Source organism: Rhincodon typus, chromosome 6 (genome assembly GCF_021869965.1).
Source record: "Rhincodon typus isolate 14 chromosome 6, sRhiTyp1.1, whole genome shotgun sequence".
NCBI lineage: Eukaryota > Metazoa > Chordata > Chondrichthyes > Orectolobiformes > Rhincodontidae > Rhincodon > Rhincodon typus.
This window is the reverse complement of record NC_063337.1, coordinates 39,819,481-39,834,143: the sequence shown is the minus strand read 5'-3', so window position 1 is coordinate 39,834,143 and position 14,663 is coordinate 39,819,481. Positions and strand designations below refer to the sequence as shown.

The 14,663-nt window shown below is 40.6% G+C and overlaps 1 protein-coding gene across 1 annotated transcript in view; it reads right to left on the bottom strand.

Annotated features, from left to right (window-relative positions):
• Positions 1 to 7,810: 7,810 nt before the first annotated feature.
• The window catches only part of LOC125483309, a 69,458-nt gene continuing 62,605 nt past the window's right edge, over positions 7,811 to 14,663 (bottom strand). The window contains exons 9-10 of the mRNA XM_048597940.1: positions 9,100 to 9,258; positions 7,811 to 7,881 (exon numbers count right to left, since the gene is read on the bottom strand). Of these exons, the coding sequence (XP_048453897.1) occupies positions 7,811 to 7,881; positions 9,100 to 9,258 (230 nt within the window). The remainder of the gene's footprint in view (positions 7,882 to 9,099; positions 9,259 to 14,663) is intronic.

The following is a 14,663-nucleotide window of genomic DNA, read 5'->3' as shown; positions in this document are numbered from 1 at the left end:
GCATTGCTTAGCTGGGTTGTTTCAGTGAAGTAGGGGTTAGCTGGCTAAATTCTAAATACATTGTATTTGTAAATGGATATGATAAATTAGACAGTAGGTTTTGTTGATTTCATTGCTGCATTGTATAAATTATTCTTCTCTTTTTGATTTTCACCCGTTTGATTTCACCAGGTGGCATGCCATTCCTGAATGAGGACTAACAAAAACTTTCACAGGCTGAAATATTTATTGTGTACGCATTGAGACATGATTGGTTTAATCCATCTAGTATAAAACAAAAATGGAAAATACTGGAGAAACACAGCAGATCTGGCAGCGTCTGCAGAACATTCATGCTGGGCTTGAAATGTGAACTCTTTTTCTATCTTCACAGATGCTGTCAGACTTGTTGAGTTTCTCCAGCATTTTCTCTATTTGTTTCAGATTTCCAGCAGAAGTATTTTGTTTTTTTTTAACTCTATTCAATATTGGATGTGGTTAGATTTAGCAACACAGAATTGTCGTTGACAGTCAAAAGCTAATTATAGCTAATTGTTGGCTCGAGGGAGAAATGGCACAGCAATCTGTTACATCAGATGTGTCTGACTGATTTTGAACTATCAGGGAAGGACTAATCAAAGGCAACATGGTGATTTTTGAAAAAAAAAAGGATGAGAATTGCTTAATATCATCAAATTCTATGCCTCAAGCGATGCCGGTTTCCTGATATTTCATAACCTTACTGACAGTGCAAAAGAAATATAATAAGTAACAAATAACAAAACTCCACAGTGATTACATAAAATGTAGGCATGCATTCGCACAGAAGGTAATTCTGTGTTTGGCTCTCTGGCATTGATTTTAAACAGCACACAGGCATATGCATACTAGGAATATGTCCTATATCATGTAAGAGTGGAATATAGGCAGGTAAACAGAGCACGACAGATACTTGTGACCCCTCTTCTAAATATTTCCAAAGCATCAAATTCTTTCAGGATGATTACATTGAACTGAGATATCACAGATCTCAGTATTAACAAAACAGTATGGTTTCACTCAATGTCACCTCAATAATTTATTAGAAATATGGGCATCAGGAATTATAACACAGTTCATCAAATTGTTTTTTTCAAACATGATGCTTTAAACATGCTGTTTGAAATTAAAGTTCCTTCTCAACATATTTTAGCATTTTGCATTTTGAAGTATTCTACCTATTGGAAGAATAAGTTTATGTCAGAGCATAATCTCAGTTAATTCAAATAGTTGGTTCATCTGGGCCAAAGCCTATGTATGGAGTCAGAATTCTTTTAAAGTAATGGAATTCTGTGGTTTGGATGAATCTTAAACACAAATCCAGCAACGGCTAGGGACATTTTCAGGGAAAGTGAGCTTTTATTTATGCTATGCATTTATTCTAAAAGCAATATCAGGAACTCAGTTCCAAAAAGAAACTCAATGGTGCTTCACATGTACTAAGAACCTCCCTCAAGGGATCAAGCTAAGATTAGAAACTTGATGGGTGAAGAACATAAAGCCATGTCATATCATGCTGCTACACCCAGTTTAGAATGGGTTTTGCCTATACATTGAGTTTGATTTTATCAGACATTCCCTTTCTCAAACTTCATTTAATGTTGGCTTCAATTTGTTTTTGTGAAATTTGCATTCATTTATTTCCTCATACAACTAAAGTACATTTACTATACCTGCAAAAGTAGAACTGGAATATACATGGAGAAGATGGTGAAACAGCAGCAAGAAGTAATTTTTGCCAGGTCTTTAAGAAATAATGGCAGCAATGCAGGAAACAGTCTGTGGTGTAACAGCCAGGTTACAGAAATAAGAACTGCTGGGAGAGATAGGGAGCAAGAAAGATATTATTTGAGATTGAGACTTGGTAGCTGCCACCACTTTGAATCCCACCAGAACATTCAAAATGCATTATTAGTTCCCTCTGTTCTTCTTCAAAATCTCTTCATAAGTTTTGTCTTCAAATTCTACTTGAACATTCATTGGGTAGATGCCTTTGCATGTGGTCATTAGGTTGATGAAAGATATCCCTGTACTATACACCAGACTGTTGGATCATTGCTAGTTGGTCAAAGTTCTTAGCTTGCTCCAATGGTGCCTTCTTTATTTCCTGTTCATTATTACTCTTCACAGACTTTGGTGGGGAACAAAATAAAGTGGTGTGTAAAATAAACATCAAACTCAGACTTGCCCAACTCTTGCCAGAAAGGTAAAAATTGGATATTACTGTTTGCAGTTTGATTCTGAAACTATCAATGCCATTTTTCACTGATATAATTTTTTATGCCTCCACTTTGACCTGAAGAGATTTATCTCAAGCACCTGTTCTACCTGAATGGTCCTGCTCCTGTCCATGTTCAAGCATGGTTTCAAACTTTCCATCAAGTGTCATGAACTCTTCCAGTGATTGATACTTCTAATGCCTATATAATATAGTGTCCACTATGCCTAAAAGATGTAGGAAGCTTGCCTTGGAATCAACAAAGATCTGATAGGAATTTTTACATTTGCTGGAATTTTTTCACAGTAACTTGTACTTGCATGTATTCCCTCTGTTCAGGTGATCCTGACCAAGTAGGAGCCTTTTATAATTCATTGTTTTTGAGATTGGCTTCATACTTCCTGAGCTATAATATGTCAATGGTGATAAATGGAATATTTTACACTATATGAAGCTAGCATTAGCATAAAGATTTTCCAGGCTTATAAATAACATCAGTCAGATACATGATAAAACTTCCTTTATCACATTGATCCAAAAGTGCACTTTAAGTGCAACTGCAAGTGACATCAGTAAAACATCTTAGCGTCCTATATTAGCCATCTCTGAATTCTAAGTGACTAGCCACCATTTATCTCGGAAATATTGAGAATTTTCTGTTTGACGTTATTCTAACTCATTTTCCTAGACTTTTTATGAAGTGAGTTGTTACGATCTAGAGTGCCCAACTTGGAGCCAATTTAAATGTAACTTTCAAAATGGAATTGGATGTATGTTTGAAAGGAATAAAAATGGAATGCTGTGGAGAATGAGCAGGAGAATCAAACTTATCAATTAACACTTTAAAAGAGCTGGCAATGGCATAGTAGTTCATCTAGCCTCCTTTTGAATTTTTGTTTCATTTAAATTTTTTAAAAACAACTTAAACAATATAATTTTCCATCTCAGCAGTTGCAGCTGGAGCCCAAAAATGTTCTAAAAACATAAAATACTGGAAGTAGTCAGCAGCTCTGGCCAGCATCCATGGAGAAAGAAAAAGTGAGTGATTGGAATTTTATGAATCCTTTGAGCATGGGCTGGGGGTGGTGAGGAAGCCTGACAAAGTGACTTGGGAAGGCATCAGGATGGTATCTTATCATTTTTCCACATTAGTAACATTGGTACATTGATAGCCCATCAGGAGGATAAATGAAACACTTAAGTAGATCATTAAGATCATTTTCTGTTTCTCTGGGAATTTGCCTGCATTGCAGGTGTTGCTGGATTTTGGGACACCACTGGTTGAAAGGGCAATGACTGACACCAAGTCTAAGGCTCCAACACTAGCTAGGGATCACAGGATCCCCACCCACTCTCACACCACTGCAATCACCAGGGCCAGTCTGCCTGGCTCTGAAGATCCCAAATACACATATGTTTTGGTCCCAGAATTTATACCCTGTTTCAGTATTAGGTCTCTGCCTCTCTTCCAATTATTTTCCAGCTACAATTTTATGTTCATAATAATAGTATTGTAACAATTCAATTAGGAGGGGTAGACTGACTCCTTTCCTTGTCTCATTCCTCTTCTGGCCACAACAAAGTTTGAATTTGAAATGGAAAATAATATTGCCAATTTTATAACAGACAGCATATTGCTCAGTATCAGAAACAAATCAGCCAGGTTCCACAATAACAAATAAATAGCTATTTTATTGTAAAAAAAAACTTACTGTAGCAAAAATGCAAAGAGCCTTAACAAAAAATCTAAAATGTACAAATATATCAATTTACCCTACTTGGAGAATAGTGTGCAAAACCTCCTCCAAGCCCGAAAAAACATAAACTCTGCAGAGGGTTATCTTATAAGTATTTTGGTCAAGTAACAGTTACATTCAGGAGAATTGCTCCCAGATTATCCAACTGCAGGCCCACAGCCAAAGTCAGCTTCCACTCAAGCTGTTGACACTGGGATATCTTCCTGGATCACTTACAGTTAGTTAATTTCACTTTTTTTCTGGATACTATGGAAATTCTTGAAGGTAACATTGACCAGAAGCTGAACTGGACCAGCCATATAAATATCATGGCTACAAGAGCAGGTTAAAGGTTAGGAAATTTGTGACAAATAACTCATCTCCTAATTCCCCAAAGACTGATCACCATCTGCAAGCCACAGGTCATAGGTGTAGGGAATGCTAGAACTAGAGAAATTGAGGCTCTGGTCAAAAAAAAAGAGGCATATGTCAGATTTAGACTGCTGGGATCGAGTGAATCCCTAGAGGAGTACCAGGGCAGTAAGGGAAATCAGAAGGGCAAGAAGGGGACATGAGATAGTTTGGCAAAAAGAGTTAAGGAGAATCCAAAGAAATTCTATAAGTACATTCAGGACAAAAGAGTAACTGGGTAGAGAATAGGACCCCTTAAAGGTCAACGTGGTCATCTATGTGTGGAACCACAGGAGATGGGTGAGAGACTAAAAGAATATTTTGCATCACTATTTACTGTGGAGAAGGACATGGAAGCTAGAGAACTTGGGAAAATAAATAGTGATGTCTCTAAACGTGTCCATATTGTGGAGAAGGAGTTGCTGGACGTCTTAAAATGCATAAAGATAGATAAATCCCTGTGACCTGGTTAGGTGTTTCCCAGAACTTTGTAGGAAGCTAGGGAAGAGATTTCTGGGCCCCTTGCTGAGATATTTGTATCATCAACAGCCATGGATGAGGTGTCGAAAGACTGAAGGGTGGCTAATGTGCTGCTATTGTTTAAGAAAGGCTGTAAGAAATAGCCAGGGAACTATAGACTGGTGAGCCTTACATCAGTACTGGGTAAGTTGTTGGATGGAATTCTGAAGGACAGGATTTACATATATTTGGAAAGATAAGGACTGATTAGGGAGTCAACATGGCTTTACGTGTGGGAAATCATGTCTCACTAATTTGTTTGAGATATTTGAAGAAGTGACAAAGAAAATTGATGAAGGCAGAGCAGTGGACATTGTCTATATGGACTTCAGCAAAGCATTCAACAAGATTCCGTATGGTAGACTGGTTAGTAAGGTTAGATCACGTGGGATCCAGGGGAAGCTAGTGAATTGGATACAAAATTGGCTTGGAGGTAGGAGACAAAGGATGGTGGTAAAAAGGTTGCTTTTCAGACTGCAGGCCTGTGACCAGCAGTGTGCCACAAGGATCGGGGCTGAGTCCACTGCTTTTCATGACTTATGTAAATGCTTTGGATATGAATATAGGAGCTATGGTTAATAAGTTTGCAAATGATACTGAAATAGGTAGTGTAGTGGACAGTGAAAAAGATGATCTCAGAGTGCAACGGGGCCTTGATCAGACGGGTCATTGGGTCGAGGAGTGGCAGATGGAGTTCAATTTAAATAAATATGACGTATTGCATTTTGGTAAGGCAAATCAGGCAGAACTTATATAATTAATGGTAGGCCCCTGCCGAACAAACAGATCTGGGGATATAGGTGCATAGTTCCTTGAAAGCGGAGTCACAGATAGATAGGGTGGTGAAGAAGGCGTTTGAAATGTTTAACTTCATTGGTCAGAACATTGAGTATAGAAGTTGGGGTGTCATGTTGTGGCTGTACAGGACATTGGTGAGGCCACTTTTAGAATACTGCGTACAATTCTGGTCACCCCTCTATATGAAGGATGTTGTTAAACTTGAGAGGGTGCAGAAAAGACTTACAAGGATGTTTCCAGGACTGGAGGGTTTGAGTTATAGACTGAGGCTAATAGTCTGAGGCTTTTTTTCCTGGAGCATCAGGGGCTGAGGGGTGACATTTATGGACGTTTGTAAAATCATGAGGGGCATGGATTGGGTGAATAGCCAACGTCTTTTTTCTAGGTTGGGATAGTCCAAAACAAGAAGGCATAGAGAAGGGAAAGACTTAGAATGGACCTGAAGAGTAACTTTTTCACACAGAGTGTAGTGTGCAAATGGAATGAGCTGTGACAGGAAGTGGTGGAGGTAGCTACAATTACAATTAAAAGGCATCTGGATGGGTATATGAATAGGAAGGGTTTAGAGAGATATGGACCAAATGCTGGCAAATGGGACTAGGTCAGATTGGGATGTCTGGTCAATGTGGTCGAATTGCACCGATGGGTCTGTTTCTGTGCTGTATGACTCTATGAATCTAAGTCAGCAGTGTGATGGAATGCTCCCCACTCACCTGGATGAGCACAGCTCCAAAAACACTCTCAAGAAGCTTGACAAGATCCAGGACAGAGCAACCTGCTTGTTTGGCACCACGTCCACAAACATTCATTTCCTCCATCACTGACACTCAGTAGCAGCAGTGTGTACCATTTAGAAGATACATTGCAGACAATCGCAACCCATCAGTGGGATCTGTCGCAGTGCAACATTTGTGCTGACAAATGGGACAGTTAGGGGCTTTTCTTGTTCTTTCAATTCAGGTCATTGGAATTCAATAATTTAAGCAAATCACTTTGCAGCTTTATTCTGTCACTGCATTTTCTAATATTCCTTAGCAATATAAATATTTTTAGTTGGTTCAGAAAGGTATTAAATATGCCTTTTCTGTGTTAAGACCATAAGAGAGAGGAACTAAAGTACCTCATTCAGCCCATTGAGTCTGCTCTGCCATTCAGTGAGATCATGGCTGATCAGATAATCCTCAACTCCACTTTCCTGTCTTTTCCCCATAACCCTTTATCCGCTCACTGATTAAAAATCTCTCTCAGCCTTGAATAAACTTAAAGACCCAGCATCAACAGCCTTCTGTAGTAAAAAAGTCCACAGATTCACTACCCTCTGAGAGAAGAAATTCCTCCTCATTTTTGTCTTAGATGTGAACTTAAGGACAAATTTCACATTTTTATTAACTTTTTTGTGAATGTGACTGTTAAAATTAAAGAAAATAATCCTGTCTTATGCTTTGTTACTTGCTTTGGAAGGACTTGTAACTTGGGTAAACAAAGTTATTTTGGCACAACTATAGAGTTGGATTCTAAACTCTCTCAATTATTATGCTATATGCTAAATTACTTCTGTTCTTTTCTGTCAAAACTTTGATCACGCCATGTCAAATATCAGATCATATCTGCTGGATGTGAAATGGGTTCAGTGGTACCTGTTTCCTTGTCATCACCAGACCCCTTACTGTTCCAAAATGACATTCTCGCCACAATGATGAAAAGTGTGCTGGGAACAGATCGATAAAAAGGTTAGCATACAAAATTTGATATCCACCAACAGAGTGTAGGCCAGTCAAATCATGATGTTAATCAATGTCCAATGCTGGTTTGGCTCCATCACGTTCTATTTTTGAGCTCATGCTCCAGGCTGTGTCCTCTCTTAACCTTCCATATTGGAAGACTTGTTTAATGGCTTGAATAATGACCTACTAATGCTTTTTAAAGGGACAATTAACCAAATATAAGTTGGCTGTCTAACTGAATTTTCTCTCCTGCCTGGTGCTACAATTCTGCTTTTCCATACTTGTGAAAAGGTTCAATAATCTTCATGGATCCGAAAGATGCTGAAGTTTTTTTTTGGTGACTTCATGCATCGTGCATCACTAGATGCTTCATGACAGTTGGTGGCCTAGTATGGCTTCTTCTTGGCATCAAGCATGACTCGGAGAATGAGTAGAACACATAGAGCATGATAAGTTGCTGGAAGAAAAAGGAGGAAGAGTAAGAGAAGGATCTCACCAGGAGACCATACAGAAGAAAACCTTAATTGAGCAGATCTACTTAAGCACAGGTTGCGGGAATGTTATGCTGCCCTAGAAGCACAATTGTATCCACAGCCACCATGACAGTACTGCATAGAAACATAAAAACTTAGGAGCAGGAGTAGGTCATATGATCCTTCAAGCCTGCTCTGCCATTAATTATGATCATGGCTGATCATCCAACTCATTTGCCTGTTCCTGCTTTGACACCTTTAGCCTCAAGTGCTTCTTGAAATCATATTATGTTTTGACCTCAACTGTTTTTGTGGTAGTGAATTCCACAGATTCACCACTTTCTGGGGGAAGAAATATCTCCTCACCTGAGTCCTAAATGATTTATCCCACATTTATCCTGTGGTCACTGCATCTGAACTCCCCTGCTATCTGGAACATTCTTCCATCTACCCTGTCTAGTCTTATTAGAACTTTATAGGTTTCTATGAGATTCCATTCATTCTTCTGAATGCCAATGAATATAATTCAATCAACTCAACCTCTCCTCATGCATCAGTCCTGTCATCCCAGGAATCAGTCTGATAAACCTTCACTGATCTCCCTTTATAGCAAAAACATGCTTTATCAGATAAGGAGACACATTATTCCAGGTGTAGTCTCACCAAGGCCCTGTAAAATTGCACTAAGACACCCCATTCCAGTACTCAATCCTCCTGACCTCTTGCTATGAAGGTCAACATTTGCTTTCTTTATTGCCTATTGCGCCCGCATGCTTACTCTGAGCATCTATGCCACCAAACTGAGATTGTACTTTAGCAGTTTGAGATTATTGTAGCAATCAGGCATTGAGTGGGTGCTGATTGCATTGTGATGTAGGCTAAGACATTGACAATCAGATGATGGTTGGCTCTGTGGGCATGTTAATGAAGGTGGATTGATGTTGGAAAAATGGGCTTCATGATCTGTGCAAAGCATTGTGACAAGTTGATGCCAGATCCCTCCACACTTCTTATCATAGAACATAGGCTTTCTGATGGGTTTTCCAATTCTCCAAGCATCTTCTGTATAAAATTCACATCAAAATCATCATTTGAGTCCTTTGCAGCAGAACACACTTGTGACCATGTCTTCTGACAAGCTTGCATCTGTGCCATCTTTTGCCTCTGTTGTGGCTGCAGTTCTCTTATGCCCAATGTCTTACTCTGCGTAGAGCCTGCCTCTATCCTCTCCTCAAAGTTACACATTGTGTCACTGTCTAAGCTGGTGTCTGAGAATATGCAATCAGGTAACAGTGTGTCTTCATCTTTGCTGCTTATGTGCTCTTCCTCCGCCATCGAGACATGTTGCAGTTCCTGGGTATCTGAAAAGAAAACTGAATACAGAGGGAGGAGAAAGCATGTAGTGCATCCTCATACCATCAGCAGCTTCTAAGTCAGAAGGCACTGTAGAATGAGGGGACAGTGGAATGAGAGAAAGAGGATTAAGTTGGTCAATACATTCATCTTCCAGCCTCTTGCTGCTGGCCATGACATTTCCCTAATGATTAGCACCATCTCCTCTATGGATACATGCAGGCACTCCCTCCAGTTAGTTCCTGCCACCTCAAGTTATGTTCCACCTTCTTCTGAAAGAGAAAGGTAAGAGGGTCAGTCATGCAATATGTTTGGGTGCTGCGGCAGTTATGGTTGAAAATCTGCTGGGGTGTCTTATCTATGAGAGGCGGGTTTTAGACTTGCAAAAATGCTATGTGTGCAAGGGTGAGGTAAAGCATATAAATATTACATGTAAGGCCTAGCTGACAGTGATTGCTGACCTTTCATCAGAAAGTTAGCTGTCATTCTCTTTGTACAGATGCTGCTAGATTGGCTGGGAATCCTATTGGAGGAGGTGAAAATAAAGATGTCCTGAAACCCCAGGTGGGCCCAGGATTCTTACAAATCTGGAAAATAGCTCTCCCTGAAATGCTCAGACATTGATTCCTATTTCCTAGGTCAGATTTAGTTGCAGAATGACTCTGTTCATATGCTACAACCATTATATGTCCTGTTTAATACCCTCCGCGTACATAAATACAATTGAAGTACAATTGATAATGAGCAGGCAGTATGAAATTGGCACATTGCTTGTATGCCACTCAATACAGCAGTTGTGTTTCATGATACCCATGTCCATTTCTGGGGCAAACCAACTTACATCCCTATATTTTTTAATTCAATTACAGACCAACGAAAAGAAAAATTGCCAAAATGATATTTTTCATAAACCTCAAGCCATGAAAACTAGACTTGAATTTGGTGCTACTTTATATTATCTGTCCAAACAACCGTTAATGTTACAAAGCAAACTTTGATAACCAGAAGCCAATTGTCCCATTAGTTGCAGTCCTTATTCTTATAACCCTTACTAATAAATCAGATATCACTGGTTACATGTTTCAGAAGCAGTTCAGTCTTTGTTAGGCATATTGTTATACAGCTCCTTCAACATTCTATTGATCTATCTCAATGAATTGCTATCTTAAAGACTATACATCACTTGCAATAATGAATGTATTGCTGATACTCCAGTGTCGTCATGTTACTAATATTCTGAAGGAAGAAATTAAAGGTTTTAATTTTAGTTTAACTCTCTGTAAACTTTTTCTCCATTTCTCTTTTTTCATCTCCATTTGAAAATCTACCCAAATAGTGTTAATCATATTTAGTCTATTGCATAAGACCATCATGGTATTGAACTACTTAAGGGTAACATGCTAGTCTTAACTGTGGTGTTTTCTGCTCTGATTCCCTGGAAAATATTGTTGCTTTAAAACTTTGGGCTGAACTTTTTTTTTTGCTTAAATACGAGTTCCATTGAGGTTTTTTGGAGAGTTTTTCACCATGCAAAATAGTGGCACAGCAACCATAAATCCAGGCTGCCTATAGCACTTAACAAGCATGGCTGACACTCCCTTACATAGACAATCCCATTCTCTCTCACCCTGTAGGTTTTTAACCAGCTACACAGCTTACATGTCCTTAGCTATATCCTTTGTAATCAATGCTCCTCTATCCCTAATGCCCACTGGACACCCCTCCAGACTGTGAGATATGCAGTAACTTGATAATGAAGGCCATATCTACATAATTCATTCAACTTCAGCTTCAGCATGTGACCAACTTGGTGAAGTTGCCACGACGGCTGAGTGACCAACACTTTATATTGAAAGGGAGTGCCTACTGCACTCTGACCCCTTTCCCATCCCAGATTCACATCAATCATTCAACTTTTCAATGCATTTAGTGCAGACTATTGTTCAACTTGCATGACAGATGTTGAATCAATGATCTTCACCTCCCACAGCCCCCTTGGAAGTCACAAAAGTAATGCATTACCTTTCATCAGCATTCACCTCTTTTTAAGTCAATGCTGTTAACTTATATATCATTGAGATGCCAACTTAGATTTGCAAGTATCAATGACCTGGTGCAGATTGCATTTGACCACCATTTGAACGCTATGCATGTTCACTCTGCATGAATGGCACATGGTCAATTAAATGATTATAAATAATAAACAACCGAAGTTTGCAAAAGACTGCATCATACATTTATTCTTTCAATGTCCTATCATTCAACCAACTTGATTTCCAGGCTTTTGCCCAGCAAAGTGACAGTGGGTATTGTCCCAGACATTTTCTAGTTGCATTTTGCATCTGGAGGATGGATAATGACGGCAGAGAATGCAGCTCGCTGTGGATACCATCCAGGCTCTGCCTAGCTAACAGTACTTTTTTGTCCCCTATTACCTCACATTACCCCAACAGCCAATTTCCATCCTTGACCAAATGTGGAGACCAACCACATTGAACTTCACCTACAACTGCCCTCCATCAAAAGGCCTAAGCCTCAAAGTTACATCTTAATGATGCCCACCCTTGTCCTCTAGTGTACACCTGTGGAAGATATGGTGATAGACACTACCAATAAGCTGCACCCTCCTGCACTCCACCATGCTTTCTGATGCTGTTCCAGTTACCTCCCATTCAACTTGAGTTCTCCCTCTGTCACCGTTCTTGTCCCTACCTCTACAGATGTCTCTGTTACTCCCCTCTACTAGCCTTAATTCTACCACTCCTTTTGTTTTCAATCCGTACAGTGTGGAAGCAGGCTACTTGGCTCATCAAATCCATAAAAACCCTCCAAAGAGCATCCCACCCAGACCCACCTCCCTATCCTATCCCTGTAACACTGCATTTCCCAATGCTAATTGGGGCAGCACGGTGGCTCAGTGGTTAGCACTGCTGCCTCACAGCACCAGGGACCTGGGTTCAATTCCACCCTCGGGCGACTGGAGTTTGCACATTCTCCCCGTGTCTGCGTGGGTTTCCTCTGGTTACTCCGGTTTCCTCCCACAGTCCAAAGATGTGCAGGTTAGGTGGATTGTCCGTGTTAAATTGTCCGTAGTGTTCAGGGGTGTGTAGGTTGGGTGGGTTATAGGGGGATGGGGATGGGGATGGGTGGGATGCTTCAAGGGTCAGTGTGGACTTGTTGGGCCAAAGGGACTGTTTCCACACTGTAGGGATTCTATGATTCTAATCCACACTATGGGCAATTTAGCATGGCCAATCTGCCTGATCCACACATCTTTGAACTGTGGGAGGAAACCAGAGCACTGAGAGGAAGTCCATGCAGACATGGGGAGAAAGTCCAAACTCCACACAGACAGTTATCCAAGGGTGGAATCGAACCTGGGTCCTTAGCGCTGTGAGGCAGCAGTACTAACTGCAGAGCCATGTTCCACAGTGACATCACTATCCCCCTGTTGCCACTACAGGCCTCCCTTTCACCTTCCTCAATGATCAATACATGAACCCTGACTCTGAACTGACATCAACAAGCATTACCTAGACATGACGGAGCAGCCCCCTAGCCATTGTGTTTGGAGTTCCCTGACTGATTGTGTGCAACAGCCTGACTCATTGTGATAGCCTTTCTGGATTCTGACACAAATCTTGCTACGCCCATGATGCTCAGACCCCTTTAAAATTCCACCCTCACTCTATGAAATGTTAAAATATATAAAGTACAAAACCCAGGAACTCTTTAATGCAGATGTTAAGATTTATGTTAATCCTTGCACTTAAGAAACAGAGAATAACGTTCAGCTTTTCAATCAGTGACAGAGTTGCTACTGGCTGCCAGTGTGAACAGTGAGTAGTAGGGCTCTTGAGAGTGATGTGAGAATCCTGGCATTATTGGGGTTCAGAAGTAGAAAGAAGATGCCTTGGTAAGCAAATGAATGTCATCAAGGAAGTTGAAAGAGGAGCAGGTTGGTCTAACATTGGACAGTGTAGCAAGCAGGAACTTCATCAGATACTAGACTTTTGGAAGACAAGGGAGTTAAGGGTTATAGAGTGCAGACAGGAATGGGGAGTTGAGATCACAATCAGATCTTATAGAAAGGTAGAGCAGGCTCAAAGGACCCAAGAGATTATTCCTGTACCTAAGTCTCATTTACACAGCTTGTTGCCATGGAAAGGCTGCCAACATCATCAAAGACACATTGCACCCTGGTAATGATCTCTTACAACCTCTTCCGTCAGGCAGAAGGTACAGAAGCTTGAATGGATGCACCAGCAGGCTCAGGAACAGCTTCTTCCTGGCCATTACCAGACTGATGAACGGACTCTCTAGCCTCAAATAATGCTGGTTTTGTTAATGTTGATCTCGCGTAGCACTCGTCCTGTGCAATGTAACCTGTATGCCTGTCAGGTTTTTTTTACAACCTTTGATCTGTACATCCTTGCTTACTGTGATCTGCCTGTACTGTTTGTAAACAAAGTTTTTCACTGTACTCCGGCACACGTGACAATAAATCAATCAGTCAATCGATCAATCAATCAATGTTCCTACATTCCTATGCAGCCACCCAGCCAAGAGGAGGCAAGGACTGCAAGAGGAAAATGGAGCTACCAAAGACATCTGATATACTGCCCAAGAATCAGCGATCTGCAAATTGAAGAGTAACAATACTATAAGAGACTGCACTATCCCGACAGCTTGTTTCAGACATTTGTGTTCTGGTTCATAATGACAGCATACCTCCTGGCTCCTATGGCAATTACCAACATGAAGCTGTCGAGGTCACCGACACCCTGAAATTTTATGATTCTGGGTGTTTCCAAAGATCAGCTGTGCACCCACCAGACATCTTCCAGGCGACAGCTCATCACATCCTAAAGTAAGTTGTGGAAACCCTATTCCAGCCCGTTGTGAAACAGATAAGTCAGGGCAGCACAGCTGGCATTCAGATTTTCTGCCATAGATGGATCCCCTCGTGTCCAGGGGTTCATTGTTTGCACCCTTTAAGCTATTAAGGTACCAATCAGCCAGATTGCTAATTAGAAAAGGCTTCCACAAGGGATGTTCAGCAGGTCTGTGATCACAGGAAGCTCATCATGTAAGCTTGAGCTTGATTGGCAGGTACCTGTCACGATTCCTTTATATTTCAAACATTCAAGGAGTTGCACCTCTTCGGGCCAATACCCAGTTGCCTGGATGCTTACTGGAGGTTAAGGGTTATCCTCCGAAAAGAGGTTCCTAACCCCATCAGGCAGTCAGATATGGATGTAGTGAAGTGTTACAACCAGAACCATCTATTAACACAAACATGCATTGCTCAGTCTGGCACCTTGGAAAAATCTCAGTCACTGCCTTCACCAGTTGGGTGATGCCCTCTAGTGTGAGCCAGTCAGAATGTCTTTTGGTTCAGGTTGTACAACCT